Source organism: Zonotrichia leucophrys, chromosome 1 (genome assembly GCF_028769735.1).
Source record: "Zonotrichia leucophrys gambelii isolate GWCS_2022_RI chromosome 1, RI_Zleu_2.0, whole genome shotgun sequence".
Taxonomy (NCBI): domain Eukaryota; kingdom Metazoa; phylum Chordata; class Aves; order Passeriformes; family Passerellidae; genus Zonotrichia; species Zonotrichia leucophrys.
Window position 1 is genome coordinate 79,188,227 of NC_088169.1, and position 15,543 is coordinate 79,203,769.

Genomic DNA, 15,543 nt, shown 5'->3' on the forward strand with positions numbered 1-15,543 from the left:
TTGCTGACACACTCCTGCTCAGGACAGGTTGTTTCTTTTCAATGTGTGCAAGGATCTGGGGAGAGAAGGTTGGGACAGGCAGAGAACTCATAGGAGAGAGAGGCCCCCAGTGGCATTCATGCCTTTCATGCCTGCAGCTCCCTGGGACCTGATTCAGGAATTTTTTAACAGACACTTTCAAGAGCATGTGAGAGCCTGCTGAGCAAACCTCCCTAACTCAGAGCCAGACACTTGGCTCACTTTTGCTCCCTTCCCCCCATTTATTTCAGTTGCATAAACAAACATAGGAACAATATTTCCACCAGGCTGGAGCATTCCCCTTGCCAGCACTACAGCATGAAATGGGATCTGATCTTTATTCCTCACTGAGCACAGTATATAATTCAAGAACATCTAGATATAAAAAATATTTAGGTACCTCACACACTGATCCAACATCTGTCAAATAAAGAAGTCTCAGACCCTCAAGAAAAAATAAAATTAAAAAAAAAATCAGTGTGAGTTCTACGCTTAGCAGGAACATAGGCATAAAAAATATTAATATCTTCATCAAAGTATCTCATTAAGTTTCCCCTCTCATTTCCTTCCAGTGAAGACAATTCACTAAAATCATATCTCTTCTTGATCATCTCTAAAATCATGCTCTTCTTGCTTGGGCAAGCTCCCAGTTTGATCCTCTGCCTTGGAGACCCACAGATTTCATGCCCACATACACCTACTGGTGTCACCTGCTGTGGGGCCTTTCATTAACACCTGTGAAAAATGCAGAAGATGCAACCTCAAAAGTCCCTGAGGTATCCCCTCTTAGTTATAACACATTGTTTGCAAAGACTCAAGAATTTTGTTTAAGTTCTTTCTTCTGGAGGACTGAATGTATTCACACTGGAAAAGTGAGAAAATAAACATGTTTATACATTTATTATCTACAATAGTAAGGCACAAATTTAAACAGCAAAGAATAAGAAATCTTTGGCTGACCAACAATATCAACATTTGCTGGGGGTGACACATAACATCCTTCATTTCCCCCCCTATGTACAAATAACCCTCCAGCTGTAAAACACTGTACACAAACTTCTCTATACAACCAACAGCAATAAAAAATGACAGTATTTTACAACTAGTTACCACTGACATCACCTGGAATGGCTACAGCACAGTTTCCCAAAAACACAAAACAGTCCAAAGAGCTGGGAAAGCCAGCACAAATGGAGCTGGGCCGCTCTGCTCAGCGGGGCTGACATATGGCAGTAGTACTCCATCCAAGTCCTGTGAGTGCTTGGGCTGGAGGGAGACACACCACTCTTCCAGGAAAATGAACATCTCTTGAGTTCAACAGAATGGGTGAGAATTTGGTTTATTTCAGCTGTTGCATACACATTGTCTCTAACAGTTCCCTATATCTGGGGCAGCACCAAGTGTAAAGCCAGCTTTGGATAGCAGCACCTGGAGAGACTGTGCTCTCCCCAAGGAGGAGTGCTGTACTCTAGCTGACTTGGAGAACTCGAGCTGAACCACTACCAAACATAACTGAGAGCTGATCCATGCTGATCCAGCACTGTTTCTCCTGGATGCCTCACTGTCTGCCTGCACACACTTTACTGAAGAGTTTCAGCAAAATAAATATTACAGCTGGTAACAAAATGCTTAGGGACTTCCAAGCACCTGGGTATCCTTATTTCTTGGATAAAAAGTGATGCCATTAAAAATTCACCAACATTTTACTTGTATTCCCTTGATTTGTCTTTCTCTTGCCCCATTCCTATCCCAGATGCTTGAGGAAGAGCCACGAAAGTGGGTCAGTGGTGATGTCACATGCGGTCCCGGCTTCTATGCAAACAATGACAACGTTTAAATTAACTTTAGAGGGGAAAAAATTATCTTACAAGGCATATATTAAGCTGCATATCATCTTCCAAGGGTTTTACACCTTTGGTTTCACAATGCAAAGCTGCTAATACTTGAAACACACAGTTTGCTTCCTGCACAACCTACCTACCACTACTTTGTTTAACAAGTGCGAAACTCAGAAAGAGGGTGACAACAATATACATCTAATTCTAGGTACACACAAAAATAAGTGCATAGCTTTAACATAGCAATTTTGTTCTTTTTAAAAACAAAAGGTATCAGCCAGGCAGTACTGAGCACAAGGCTCTGGCCTGTGAAGGCTTTGAGTTCACAAGGGCTTCAGTTTTTGGCAAAAGCAGAGTTTAAAATGCCTGGTGTTCTCAACAGTCAAGGGCTCTGATTTGTCGCTTGTGGGAAGAGGTGACCTCGAGCCAGCCCTGAGTGCACGATTACTTCTAGCACCCATCACTTTTCCACTCTGGGCAGCTTCACATTAGATCCCATTGCTCCTTTTCCCAAAGTTAAGCTCTCCTTAAAGTGCACCACAAGCAGGAACTGCAAAGCCAATACAGAAATGCCTCGCAGAGGAAAATTTCCCCATCGGCATGTGCAGTGCACGAAGCCATGAGTAACACAGTGGGTGAGCTGGCTGCCTCCTACTGAATTCAGGGATAAGGCTGAAAATAAGAAATGTTCCACCCTGGGTAAAATAAGGTGAAAAGAAACCGCAGCTCAGCACAGAAAACACATGATGCTCACGTACTGCTTTGCAGTTAAACCCTTCCCCGCCTGCTCCTGCACTCCTTAATGTCTAAGTCCCACATCAGCTTGAACAGCAGGTTTGTATGCTCAAAGAAGCTAGGATTTGGCCATAAGAATTGAAAGTTCTTACCACAAATACACTGACTCTTCAAACACGATGAACCAGTGCCCAGAACGAGGTATCTTCTGATCTCACATGGCAACCCAGCTTAACTCCTCTAAAAACAAACCCATGCAGCTCCCCTCTGAAGGAACTCTGTAACTCATAGCCCTTTAGGGAGCTGCTGGAATCCTCCCCCAACTTCCCCTCCTGAAACTTTCCTATGGTTACAACAGGGTTTGCTTCATCAGGGTCCCCCTCCCCCTTCTGCATTCATCCACGAGGAGAATTCCAGCCAACAACTGCTCCTATCAAAAAAAGAAGTCTCAGCAAGCTCTGAGGTTGCAAGACATGAATATTTGTACTGTAAATTCAGCTCCAAGAGAAACACTTGTCCAGCCAGGAAAGAGGCACCTGACCTGCCTGCCCAGGAAAGCCACACCAATGCCACTTCAAACAAATACTTACAAGAACCTGCCATGTACATCTACAGACCAATTATTCACAAAAATTAAGTGAAATTTTTGAGACTGAAACCTTTGAGAAATGCATTGATATGGAGGAAGATGCAAGTTTTTCCTGGATTATTCAGAAACTTTCTCTGGCCTCCAAAGAGACAAGATTTCACTCCCTGTCCTGGTTGCTGAGGCAGGAAAACAGAGCAGCAGCGTACAACCAGTCTGTAACTTCACTACTTTCTCTTTATGCCAGAAAACACAGTTTCCTTTTTCCTCAACACTCCCTTTCTCACACCACTTTCCATTTTCAATGACCCTTTCTGTTCAGAAAACGTCAGACGTTCATTTCATCACTCCTCTTCAGTGCTCTTGACTTCTCTCCTGGTGAAAAGTCTCAACGTGTCAGACTCTAGCTTCAATTTGGGAATAAACTTTGTCTTTTTTCAGACTCTCAGGGTTAGTTTTCAAGGTTGGCACACCAAGGACCATCTTGGGCCTGGCTGTACACACACAAAACCCCAGAGATGCTGTCCTCTGCTCAGATGAGGACTTCCATCATGTCTGTATCTGGAAACTCAGGCTTGTGGAGCAGGCTGCTCACTCTGCCTTTGCTGTCAGGCAGCTTCCCGTGGCTGGAGTTCTCTGCAATGGAAAGAAGGGAAAGTTGGTCTTCAGTCCAAATTCAAGTTGTTCAAAGCAAATATCAACCCATTCCTTGAGGGTGGGGCATGTATGAGCTGTACACCCTACATACTGAAAGCCATATTTGTTCAGGACACTAAGAATGTGTGATGCTGAATTCCCCACACAGTGACAGCAGGTGTGTCGTTGTGCACAGACCCCGAGGTGGTATTTAAGAGATGCACACCAAAGAACCTCTTTAGCTAAAAGCATAGAATGGTCTGGGTTGGAAGGGATGCTAAAGACCATATAGGTCTGTGATAGTCAGCCCTTTTAATGATACACAGCATGTTTTTAGAGGGAAAACTTGCTTTTGAGAGGAGATGAATATGTAAGAAACAGGCTCTTTCAAAATAACATGCATAAAATAAATATCTCCTTTGCTAGGGCTGCAAACCAGCAGTTTCCACCTTTCAAAAATAACTAAAATTGTACTTCTTCACCCCTCCTAAAAAAAAGGTCTCCACTTTCTCCTTACTATTGCCCCCAGCGTTTCCTTAAAAATTAGGGAGAAAATGGTGGTTTAACCAACCATGGTTTCAGTTGAAAAAAAAGAGAAGATTTTGAGCAGGTGGGGAGAGTTTTCAAGGTGTGAAATTCTAAATTTTATATCTAGCAGCATAAATATCTACCCTGCCACAGACGAACAGAGCTTTACAGAAGCTGCTGAGCACAAAGCTCTGCAAAGCCACCCTGGGCAGCCTTAGAAAGTTCTCTCTCTACAGTTTTATTTTCCCTGAAGAAACCTCCACCACACCTTACACACTGTGGCAGCATCACATACCCACACCTTGCCCCATTAATACTGATGTGTCTCTGGGATTGCTGATAGCCCCGGGGGTGCTGACATTTCACACTGGCAGGGATCTGGGAGAGCTCACCCAGTTTCTCGCTGGCCACTCGTGTCCCCAGGGGTCGTGGGGCTGGGCTGTGTGCCGGGGTGGCACCCAGGCGTCCCCTGCCAGGGAAGGAGGCGGTGGCGGGCCAGAAGAGCTCCGCGGTTTTGTCCGTCTGGGTGCTGCTGTCCTTGCTGCCCGTCTTGGCGTGGGAGGCTGCCGGCACTGGGACGGGCATGCAGGACAAGGAGGGCAGAGGAGGAGGCAGAGAGGGGCCTGATGGGTGGTCATGGTGCTCCTTTCCCAAGAGCAGTCCTGAAAACACAGAGAGGTCAGTCACATCCTGGCTCAGATGCACGTGCTGTCCCCCATCCCACCCTGGAGCTACAAGATGCTGGGTATGGCTCCAGTCATTTAGTTCAGCTTAGCTTCTCCCCTTGATGCTGCTTTTTCTGGCATCCACATGGTACTTTCCTACAAAACAGCTTTTTGAAATCAGCTTCCCCTCCCTGCCTCCCCTCCCACACACCCATCCCAGTGGCACTTACTCCCAAACACTGCTACTGCCTTGCACACCTCCACAACCCCATCCTATGTGGTCCCAAACAACAGGCAGTCCTGCACTGATTTTCCCATTTATCTGCCACATCACATCATGCTGTCCTATCCAAAGGGATTCTCACCCTCTTGATTAACTTTATTCAGGCTTTATTTCTAGCCCAAATTTGATATTTACTCCCATAAAATTACAAACAGTATGCGCTTGTATCTGGGAGGTCTTCCCTCAACTATGGCTTTTTATAATCAGTGCAGAATGATTTAATATGACTTAAAATGTAATTAAGATACGATGCAAGGTTAAAGAATTACTGGGGTTTTTTTTACTTAAGCACAAGGATACGTATCCTGGCCATGAAAGTGCTCTGGAAATGAGCTGCCAAGGCACTTTGGCTAAGCTCAAGCAGAAGGACTAGGATGAAGTGATGGATGAACCAAAGCTTAAGCAAAAGCTGAACTCACCTATGCTTCCCTTCCAGAGCTTTTCCTCCTTCCTCTCCTCAGCTATCTGATTGCTGGTGAGCGATGTCTGGCGCGAGTGCGCGCCGGCAGCGGCGGCGATGGAGGGCACAGAGCGAGCCGGCCGCAGGCTGGCACTGTCAGCTTTGCCAGGGTCCTTCCGTGACCGCTGCTGAAGGACCTTGATCATGGCATCCTTCTCAATTATTTTGGCGTGGAGATTCTTTATTCTGCCAAAATATGAATGCTCTGCTTACAGGAATGGAAAAAACATTCATATGGGTAGGTCTCCACACCTGGAGGGAGGTGCCCAGGCAGGGAGGTGCCCAGGCAGATGCCCTGCTGCTCTGTCCTGTCTGCTTTTGGATACTTGGGCAAGACAGCTCCCAGCAGTTCCTCCAAGGATAACCAGGCACTTCAAAACAGACAGCATTTCTAGCTATTAAGCCAAAACTTTTCTGCAAGGTTAACTGAACCCATCTATGCTATGGTTTTACTACCCCAGCAGGAGCAGTGGGCTCTATCCTGACCAGTATCCTCAGCAGTATCCTGACCAGGCTGCACAATACAATCACATAGGCAATTTTCACCCCTGTAATGCATTGGGGCCAAATCTGGAAACTATGCTTTGGCAGACTGAGTTAACCCCAGGATTCAGGTCTGTTGTCAGCTGGATTAAAAAGACCTGCTGAAGTGAGTTTCTTTTGGTTTCTCTAAGAGGTGGTCTGGGGTCTTCCTTCTCCCTCACTGCTGCAAAAACAACCAGCACATGGTGTTCAGAGCTGAGCAAAGCTCACTACTTCTCTCATACCCTCTAGACCCTAAAGACTCTCAAATCACTAAAAAAATGGGATTACCTGAACTCTTCTCCAGAAATGATTAGCACCAAATCATACTGAACAACTACAAAACTATGTTTTTCAAAAATCTGTACACTTTGACAGTCAAATTACTAGCCTGACTGTGCTGTACAATATATAATGCAATGCAGGTGCATTTTGTGAAGCAGTGAAAGCATTCGTTTTCTTCATCACACATTTAATGAGCAATTTAAACAAAAAATGCTAATCTATATTTATGAAAGCAGAGGCAAAACTCCACTACTTCCTTGGAAGCAGGATTAGCTTGCATCTGTGAGTGAAAAACAAAACCCAAACCCAGTAAAAACAATCACTGGTATTTTCCACAGCAACAAATACACCTCTTTTATAAAAGTGTCTGCAAATTTATGTCCTTGTATGCCAGACTACTCTTAATAGTGGAACAGCCTCTGTTTTGTAAAAATGTTGGGCTTGCCACAGAAGGCTTAAGAGGAAGGTAGGGAGGAAGTTATGACAACAATTCTTTAATCCCTGTTTGAATGCTGAAGAGCAAAACTGAAGTCAAAGTGAAGCCAAGCCCATCATTTCCAGGCATGTAGGAAGGAACAGAAGGGCATCCTGGTTTATGTGAACCCAGCCCCAACCCCACAAGAAGCAGGAACGGCAAGGCATATCCCTTACGTGTACTCCATGTCCTGGCAGCGGCGGTTGGCTTGCACGATCTCCTCCTCCTCCTGCCAGCCCCGCACCTCCAGCGCCGCCTCGCCGTAGCTGCCATTGTGTGAGTGGCTCGGGGCCGAGGCATCCCTGGCAAAGGGTTCACCATGGTCAGTCAGGCTCCTGAGACTGTGAGGCTGCCTTTTGCAAGTGACATTGAAACTTGCAAAGAAAACCCCAAACCCATGTCCAAAGAGCAAGCCTGGAATGCTGTCCATCAAGCAGATGGATACCTGGCATCGGGTATCCTGTAGCAGGCTACTCTTGGCTTGGGCTGGGTCATTCATGCCATTCATTTAACTGGGTTAAAGGAACAGAGAGCATGCTGGAATCATGACCCACACAGGGATAACAGCCACCCAGAAGGAGAGGGTCAGACAGAGGGACCCATGCACCAGATTCCAAGTCAACAAGACTACATCATGAACCAGTAACAAAGCTCTACACCTTGGAAGTTGAAAAACAGCACAGTAATTGCTGCCTAGACTGGAGTGTGAAAGGAAAGTCCATCCTGAGTCACACATCTGAACACCTTTCAAAGGGAAAACTCACTTTAGGAAGCTTCCTGGGGATTTGGTTCCTAAGAAACTGGGTTGAGAAGTTAACTATCCCATCCTCCTGATCACTGGGAAGTGTCACTGCCTTTTGTGCTTTTGGCCACCACACTTTGACACAGACAAACTGGAGACATATCCAGACACAAACAATGTGAATGGGAAAAGGTTTACACTAGGTCATGTCAGGAATGGCTGAGGGGAGGAAGCTAGTTCAGACCAGGGAAAATACAGGGAATATCTGTCCTCCAATATTCACAAGGCTATTTAAACATCAACAGTTGTCAGTTGTTCACCCTGTATGCCTGGGAAGGACAAGAATCAATGGAGGTAATTTGCAGTGAAGAAGTTTAGCTGAGCTATCAGGAAAAATATTTTAGTTTGAAGATAAATGAAGTGGTGGAAAGGGTTATTTAGGCAATAAAATTTCCCTTACTACAGGTTTTTGAAACTAGGTTAAACAATCTTGTTGCAGGCCAGGGGATGGATGCAGCTGTATACCACGTCCCTGCTCACTATGCTGGGGAACTGTGAGGAGCTGCCTTACCTGTGCTGTGTAATTTGGCACCTTGAGACTCCCAGAGGGCATTGCTTCAATTTGATGCCTAGATTTGATAAGCCTTTGGACCCAGTCAGAAGGATAAATTCTGTCTCAAGCAACTACTCTGTCTCACAGGCATGACACCCAGGAGAAGTGCATTAACCCTGGCAGTGTGACTCAGCAGGGCAAGGCAAGCAACATCCACCCTCAAGAGAACACCCATTCTGTACTATTTTGCCATGCTGTCCATGAGAACAGAGCTGCCTGCTGGCAGCAAGGCCATCTTACCTCTCTGTGGCAGCTGTGGCTGCAGCGTTCATGGCAAAGTGCCGGATTGTACTCTCCTCCAGGTACTTCTGCTCCCACTTGGTCATGTCAGCTTCCAAGGCCAGGATCCTCTCCTCCTTCTCCCGCACCAGCTCCATCAGGGCCGGGGCATTATGCTCTGGAAGGCTGCTTGCCTGGTAGCTGCCCTGCCTCTGCCAGTGGAAACAGTGACAGATATTCATGCCCTGCCAGGCATGGCATGCTGACCCTTTTTCCTCAGTTTTCTGGCACACAGAAAGACACATCCCCATGTCTTTTGACAGGGGCAAGTGAAAATCCCAGGCTAAATCCCTTAGCTTGCAGGAGAACAGGCACATTGACCATATGTGCAGCCCTAGCACACTCCTTCCTAGACCATGCTGACAGAAGCAGGGATTTGGCTGCTACTCTGGATGTGCAGAGATTTCCTGGGATAACCCAAGTCAAGGGAAAAGTAGGAAAAAAAAACTGGTAGGAAAGGAAGCAATGAAGCTTTAAAAAATACTCTTCTTGCTGGGACTTCATGCCCATGGCTGGGCAGTGCTAAGTATGGACAGGCAGTTATTACCAGAGGGTTTATATATTAAAGCTGAAAAAAAGCACCTTGTGACCTAGTTACATGTACCCTGTTTAAAACAGCAGCTGGGAAAATATCCCAGCCATGCATTTAAGCTTGTCCCTTCTGGCACATTAGTTCGCTTGTGCCCTCAGGGATACTTTCATGGTGTAACAGCTAACTTTCTAACTGGAGGGGCAGAAGATTCCCAGGCACCTGTGGGGTGGCTCCCATGGGATGCTGACAAGCAGCAATGGGTGCATAACTGTTTCCATCTATGCTGCAAGAAAAGTGCTCGTCCAGGCAGGATTTATTCCACCCAGTTACAGCACTTTAATTTAAGTCACCTAAGCAGCATGGGTGGCTACCCTGAGCTCCTCTCACTGCTGACAGGCAGGCAGAGGTAGATCCTGTCCTTGGCTCAGCAGAGGGATGAGTGCACAATGAGGGGAGAGGCATGAAGCTCTGGGAGAACTCAGTAGAAATAAATTAATTTTTCATAAATGCAAGAGATTTGTTATACTCCATGGTGAATGATATTGTGCTGAAGAGGAAACCATGTCTCGGGAGCACTGACTTCTCATTCATGCTGCACCTTGAGGTTCCACTGGCAAAGCTGTACCATTGAAACTAGAGATACCAGGAAAGGGCCACAGCCTTTGCCTCCGGTGCAGTAACAACATGTTTGGAAGATGCTTTCTGGAAATGCAGTATGGAGTGGCCCTTGGGATCAATGGCTATGACTCTGCTCCTGCAAAAATATTGTCAAACCACCGTCAGGAAAACAGTATTTTGGAAGTGTGATCCTGATCTACAAATGGTATTCTGGAACATCAGAGAAGCTTGTCATCTTCTGAGTCAAAACATCTGCCAGCCCTGCACACTGAGCCTGCAGTGCTGACTGGAAGGGTTTGTTTACTGGTCCCAATTAGTGTGTCAGTGATAAGGAAGATTTGCCATTTGGACTCAGCTACCAGCAAGCCAGGAACAGAAGAGATTCTGGCTCACTGTCTCTTTGTGTGCTGGGTCCCTTCTGCTCACTCTGGTAAAAAAATGAGAAAAGAAAATCACCTTTTTTTCTCTGCAATGAGAAAATGTTTCAGTAGCTATAACTTTGATTACTCAGAGAAGACAGCTCTGAAGCAAAAAACTGAGGTATTTTGAAGTAAAGTGAGTCTTTGCAACATTGTGGCTCATAAACAAATAGTACAGATAAAAATAGTAAAAATACCCCAAAGTTTTCTCGCAAAGCTTATAGGTAAGGCAAGAAGTTAAGAGTATCTTACCTCTTAAAACTGACTAGATAGAATCGGTGCAGGCATTTGAAAATTATGCCAACCCAACAACCAATTGCTAATTATGGTGCCAAAATAATTTAAAAATAAACAATCTGTAAGTTACAGAAGAATTTTCTGCCAAAATGAACAGACATAGCCTGAACTTGCAAGACAAGGATTTCAGCAACAGTCCATACCTGTTACTTAGTATATCAATCTGTCCCAGCCTTGGTTCTAGCTTTACATTCATTGAATTTTAATTGTATTTTTCTCAGATGTTCTTTTCTCAAATGGCATTAGCATGTTATATTCTACGTAATTCCCTTGTTAAACTGTGAGAGAGCTGGCTGAGGGGGAACTGAGAAGACTTGAACACCAAGCCTGTGGTGGACTGCGCAAGAAAGACTTAAAACACTTCTATGGCAGCAAGAAAGAGTAGAGATGAATGAGAAGGGTCTTCAGGGAGCAGCAGCTGAGTGAAACCTTGGGCAGGGTGCTGGGGAACCTGCCCTGCCCTGGGGCTGCCAGAAGAAAGGGGATGCTCTCAGGTCTGGCTGCTTCATGACTCTGCAAACTCCTGACACTGACCCTGACCGTAGAGCTATTTCCCAGTGGCATCCTGCCAGCAGGATCAGCCCTCTGCTTTCTGGTAGCACAAGCTCTGTGTAACAGCTGCTTTGGTGTCCATTAATGGCTTATAAATAAGGAAAGGTTATAGCAGCAGATGCGTGCGATGACAGATATGGGTGAGTGCTTCAACAGTTTCAAGAGTTCCAAGAGCATCATGCTTTGCTTATGTTGCTGCTTTTTCCCCAAGCTGTAGTCTGATACATTTAGCATATCTGCTCACTCTCCTCCAGGGCCAATGCCCATATATTTGGCATTTGGTGTGGGCTGCATCCTGGAAATTCTCCCCGCAACCTCCTCTTTTTTTTTTTTTTCTTTTCAAGATGACTGGACTTTGTGACTTAGGGATGAAGGTGTTATAACAAAGGAGTAACTGTGCATAAAATACAAGCATAGCAATACCCCTCTAAGGACACAAGGCCGCCAAAAGACAAGGGAACACACACAGAAATTCAAAGCTATACTCCTAGCCCATTCTGGACTGGACTGATATATAAATAATTTATTGTCTGAAGATGATATCACTTGGCTCCAGATCTGTCATGGTTGAAGTTTCTGTGAACCACACACATCAAGTATTGCACAGAACAAACATGGGCCTAGATCTTGGTCCTACCAAATCCCACTTCACCCCACTTGGCCTTTTCAATGAAACATCAGCTAAAATTTTTGGGGTGAATCTCACACGTACCGCACCTTTCCTCTCCTCCTTCTGTGTGGAGCTGGTTTTTGCACAATTTACCATTGCTAGAGACATGGAAGGACATTTTCCCCTGCCTGCCCTTGGGCAAGGGAGCCAGGACATCTCAGCCCAGCAGCAGGCAGGGCTCAACTGTATCCAGAGCCCCACAGCAGAACGGCCCCATCCTCTGCTGAGGATCAGGAATAAGAATCATAGAGTGATTTGGGTTGCAAGGGACCTTCAAAGATCATATAAATCACCCCTCCTGTCATGGGCAGGGAAAACTTCATGAGTTCAAAGCCCCATCCAACATTACCTTTAATACTTCCAGTGACCAACAACCCTATCCAAAGGAATGGTTTAGGAGGAAAGCCCAACAATCCCAATCCAAAGACAAGGTGTCACCTGGCAAGGCTGCAAGTGACCACCTCTGTTCAAATCAACACCAAAGGCCCCGTGCTGGGGTCCTGCCCATATCACCCTGTGCTCACCTGCTGCATCCTCAGCGAGTCCAGCTCTCTCTCCAGGCGTGTGCGCAGCCGCCGCTCCATCTGCTCCCTCTTCTCACAGGCTGCCTGCAGCTGTGTCAGCGCCTGCTGCAGCTTCTCCACCTTCTCCACGTAGGCCTGCTTCCTGCGCAGCTGTGGGGCACAGGGCTCAGCAGCCTGCAGGGCACTGTACCCCACCCCAGGCCACTGGGGCCCCTGAGCACTTCAGGCACACACTGAGCTTGAGCATGGCTTGGGTCATTTGCTTCCAAGAGGGATAGGATGGTGCCTTTGATGGGCAGGGAATGTGCACAGAAGGCATTGCTGGGACGGGACACAGCTACCCTTTTTGGAAGGAATGCTGCCCCAAATCTTCCACCCACTGGTGATCTGCTAACCATGAAAACCCCATAGGCCATTTCTAGGCAAGAGCTGTGATGTTGGTGGACACTCTTTGGGCAAATACGCAGGACAAATCCAGTTAAGAGGAATCCCCATGGGTTTTATTGACTGCTGACACTCAGCACACTGCCTGCACCCAAACAGAGGGGTTCTTTCTTCACTCCTGCATATCTGCTCAGCACAGGTGGAACAAGTGGAGTGCCAGCAGCCAGAAGCACTCCCACCTACTCCATCCTGTCCATGGTGATCTGTAGATGGGATGTCCTGGCAGCTAAAGCCAGCCCCTCTTTACATCTATAATGCAATTACTGAAGGGCTAAACATGACACAAGGATTTTGCAATGCAGGGTTTTACAGCCAGAGATTGCTCAAGCAGCATACCCCAAAAGGGGTACAAATTCCTCTTCTGTCACCCTAAATCCATCCATCCATCCATCCATGTCACAGGTGAAGTGAAATACAGACTTGCTTACAGCAAAAGCATAGCTTGGTCTAAACAAACCTCCCTAATGCCTGGCACCAACAACTGGCAGAGTGACCTCCTTAGCCCTGCTGCAATCTAGGGTAATGCTTACAGCTCCCTGGGCTTTCCCTGAAAATTAATGAGATTATAAACCCCACCAGTCTCTGGCAGCAGCATGAAGACTGCATTCCTTAGGAGCTCACGACTTGGCAAGACCCACATAGCAGAGACTTCTTGCTGAAAGTGCTACTTTGGCAGTAGGAAGGTGTTTGTGTCACCTCCAGCCACACCAGCATGGATAGAGAGGGTTAGGGAGCTCCCCCAGGGTCTCTCTTTGGCAGCAGACCTCATCTGCTCCCCAAGTCCTGCCAAATGCTGCAGGGTCCATCTGTATCACAGCAGCCACAATTTGGCATTGGAGCAGCCCTCTAGGCCCCAGGGTTCACACTCACACACCTCTGCCCTTGTGGCTGAGGCAATGCTCACGTGCCCACCACTGCCTTCAAAAACAATTTTGCATGAGATATGCAACAAGACAGTTCTCATAAACATTCAAAAACAAAACAAAAAAAAAAAACTACCAATGCATTTAAAACACAAAGTATAAAATGTTGTAATTCATATTAATTTGGGTTGCCAGTGAAGCATGGATCCATAAGGGAAGGTTGGCTAAAATCAGAGACATGTGACGCTAAGCTCCAACATCTCACAGACACACAGACTCCAAAAAACCCCAAAACTGGATGGCAACTGGAGAGGTACCAATCCATCCTCCTGCTGCATGGTAGGATCAACTGCACATAAAACCTGGCACATATCTCTATAAGTTGTTTACAAAATCACCCAGGGGTAGGAATTACACGACCTATCCCTGCAAACTACTTCACAGCTTATTTTCCTTTACTGCCAGAAAACTTTTACCCTAATGCCTAATCTGGCTTTCTCTTATGCAATTTAAGCAAATTACTTCTTGTTCTGTCTCCAAACTGTGATCTACTAAAGCAAGAAGCATTTAATTAAACAATTCACTTCTTCACCAGATCAGCAAACTTGCCTGAACACTGCCCTTGTCCTGGGAATTAGAAAATGAAGATGAAGAACAGCTAAGGCTAAAAGAAGATCATCCAAGCAAATAAATCTGAGTAAAGATGAGTGGGTCTTGGAAAAATATCTGTGCTAGAAATGTAACTCCGGTCTGAACAATTGAATTCTACAGATATGAGATTTGAATGAAAGACTGTAAGAGATGGAGAACCCACTATCACTCTAAGTAGATTGTTTCAGTGTTCATTACTCTTAACTCTTTATTTTCAGCCTGATTTGTTCAGCTTCAGCCTCCAAACACTGCATCTCATTACTTCCTCTTATGTTAAATAGAAATGTTTAATCTCTCTACAGCAACCCTTCTTCATCCATCCCTGGATGGATAAAGGGAGAGCAGTGGATTTTGTGTACTTTGACTTCAGCAGGGCTCACCATACTGTCTCTCACAATATCCTCATGGGTAAACTCAGGAACCATGGATGAGTGGACAGTGAGGAGGATTAAGAATTGGCTGAAGAGCAAATCCCAGGTGGCAGAGGGTCTGGTTGGAGGCTTGTCACTAGTGGTGTCCCTCAAGGTACAATACTGGGTCCAGCTTTGTAAACCTATGAATCAATGACTTGACTGAAGGCACAGGTGCCTCCTCAGCAAGCTGCCTGCAGAGACAAAGCTGGAAGGAGCTGCTGACAGCCCAGAGGGCTGTGCACCCCTCCAGAAGGACCTCAACAGGCTGGAGAGATGGGCACAGAGGAACCTTCTGAAATTCCACAGGGGAAAATGCAGAACCCTGCACCTGGGGAGAAATAAGCCCATACTCCAGTACAGGATGGGAGCTGACGTGCTGGAGAGCTCTGCAGAGAAGGACCTGAGGGTTCTTTACTATGTGAGTGTCCGAGCACTGGAACAGATTGCCCAGAGAGGTTGTGGAGCCTCCCTCACTGCAGATTATCAAGAACCATCTGGACACAATCCTGTGCTCTAGGATGACACTGCTTGAGCAGGGAGGTTGGACCAGAAGACCCACTGCTGTCCCTTCTAATCATAACCATTCAGTGATTCATGTTCATGTGCACAGTCTGAAGCTCAGACAGCTTTCACTTAAACTCTTCCCAGCAAAGAACAGCTTCTGGACCCCAAACAAATTGTACAGCTGCTTTCTGAGCCCCTCTCCAATTATTCAGTTTTCTATTCAAAGCATGGAACTGACACATGATTCCCGTAGCAGTCTGCTAAATGACATGTGGTAATAATACCACCTACACATTTTGAATTAAATCCTTCTACAAGCAGACACTCAAGGATAATGCAGATTTATACAGAAGACTATCTTATGTTAATTCAACTTACTCGCTACTGCTTA

The 15,543-nt window shown here is 46.0% G+C and overlaps 1 protein-coding gene across 3 annotated transcripts in view; it reads right to left on the reverse strand.

Annotated features, from left to right (window-relative positions):
• Window positions 1–581: 581 nt before the first annotated feature.
• The window catches only part of AMOTL1 (angiomotin like 1), a 54,432-nt gene continuing 39,470 nt past the window's right edge, over window positions 582–15,543 (reverse strand). For all 3 annotated transcript variants that reach the window (XM_064718776.1, XM_064718783.1, XM_064718795.1), the window contains 6 exons: window positions 12,278–12,427; window positions 8,627–8,817; window positions 7,208–7,333; window positions 5,709–5,935; window positions 4,734–5,003; window positions 582–3,813 (listed from right to left, as the gene is read on the reverse strand). In XM_064718776.1, coding sequence (XP_064574846.1) covers window positions 3,710–3,813; window positions 4,734–5,003; window positions 5,709–5,935; window positions 7,208–7,333; window positions 8,627–8,817; window positions 12,278–12,427 — 1,068 coding nt within the window. In that variant the 3' untranslated portion in view covers window positions 582–3,709. The remainder of the gene's footprint in view (window positions 3,814–4,733; window positions 5,004–5,708; window positions 5,936–7,207; window positions 7,334–8,626; window positions 8,818–12,277; window positions 12,428–15,543) is intronic.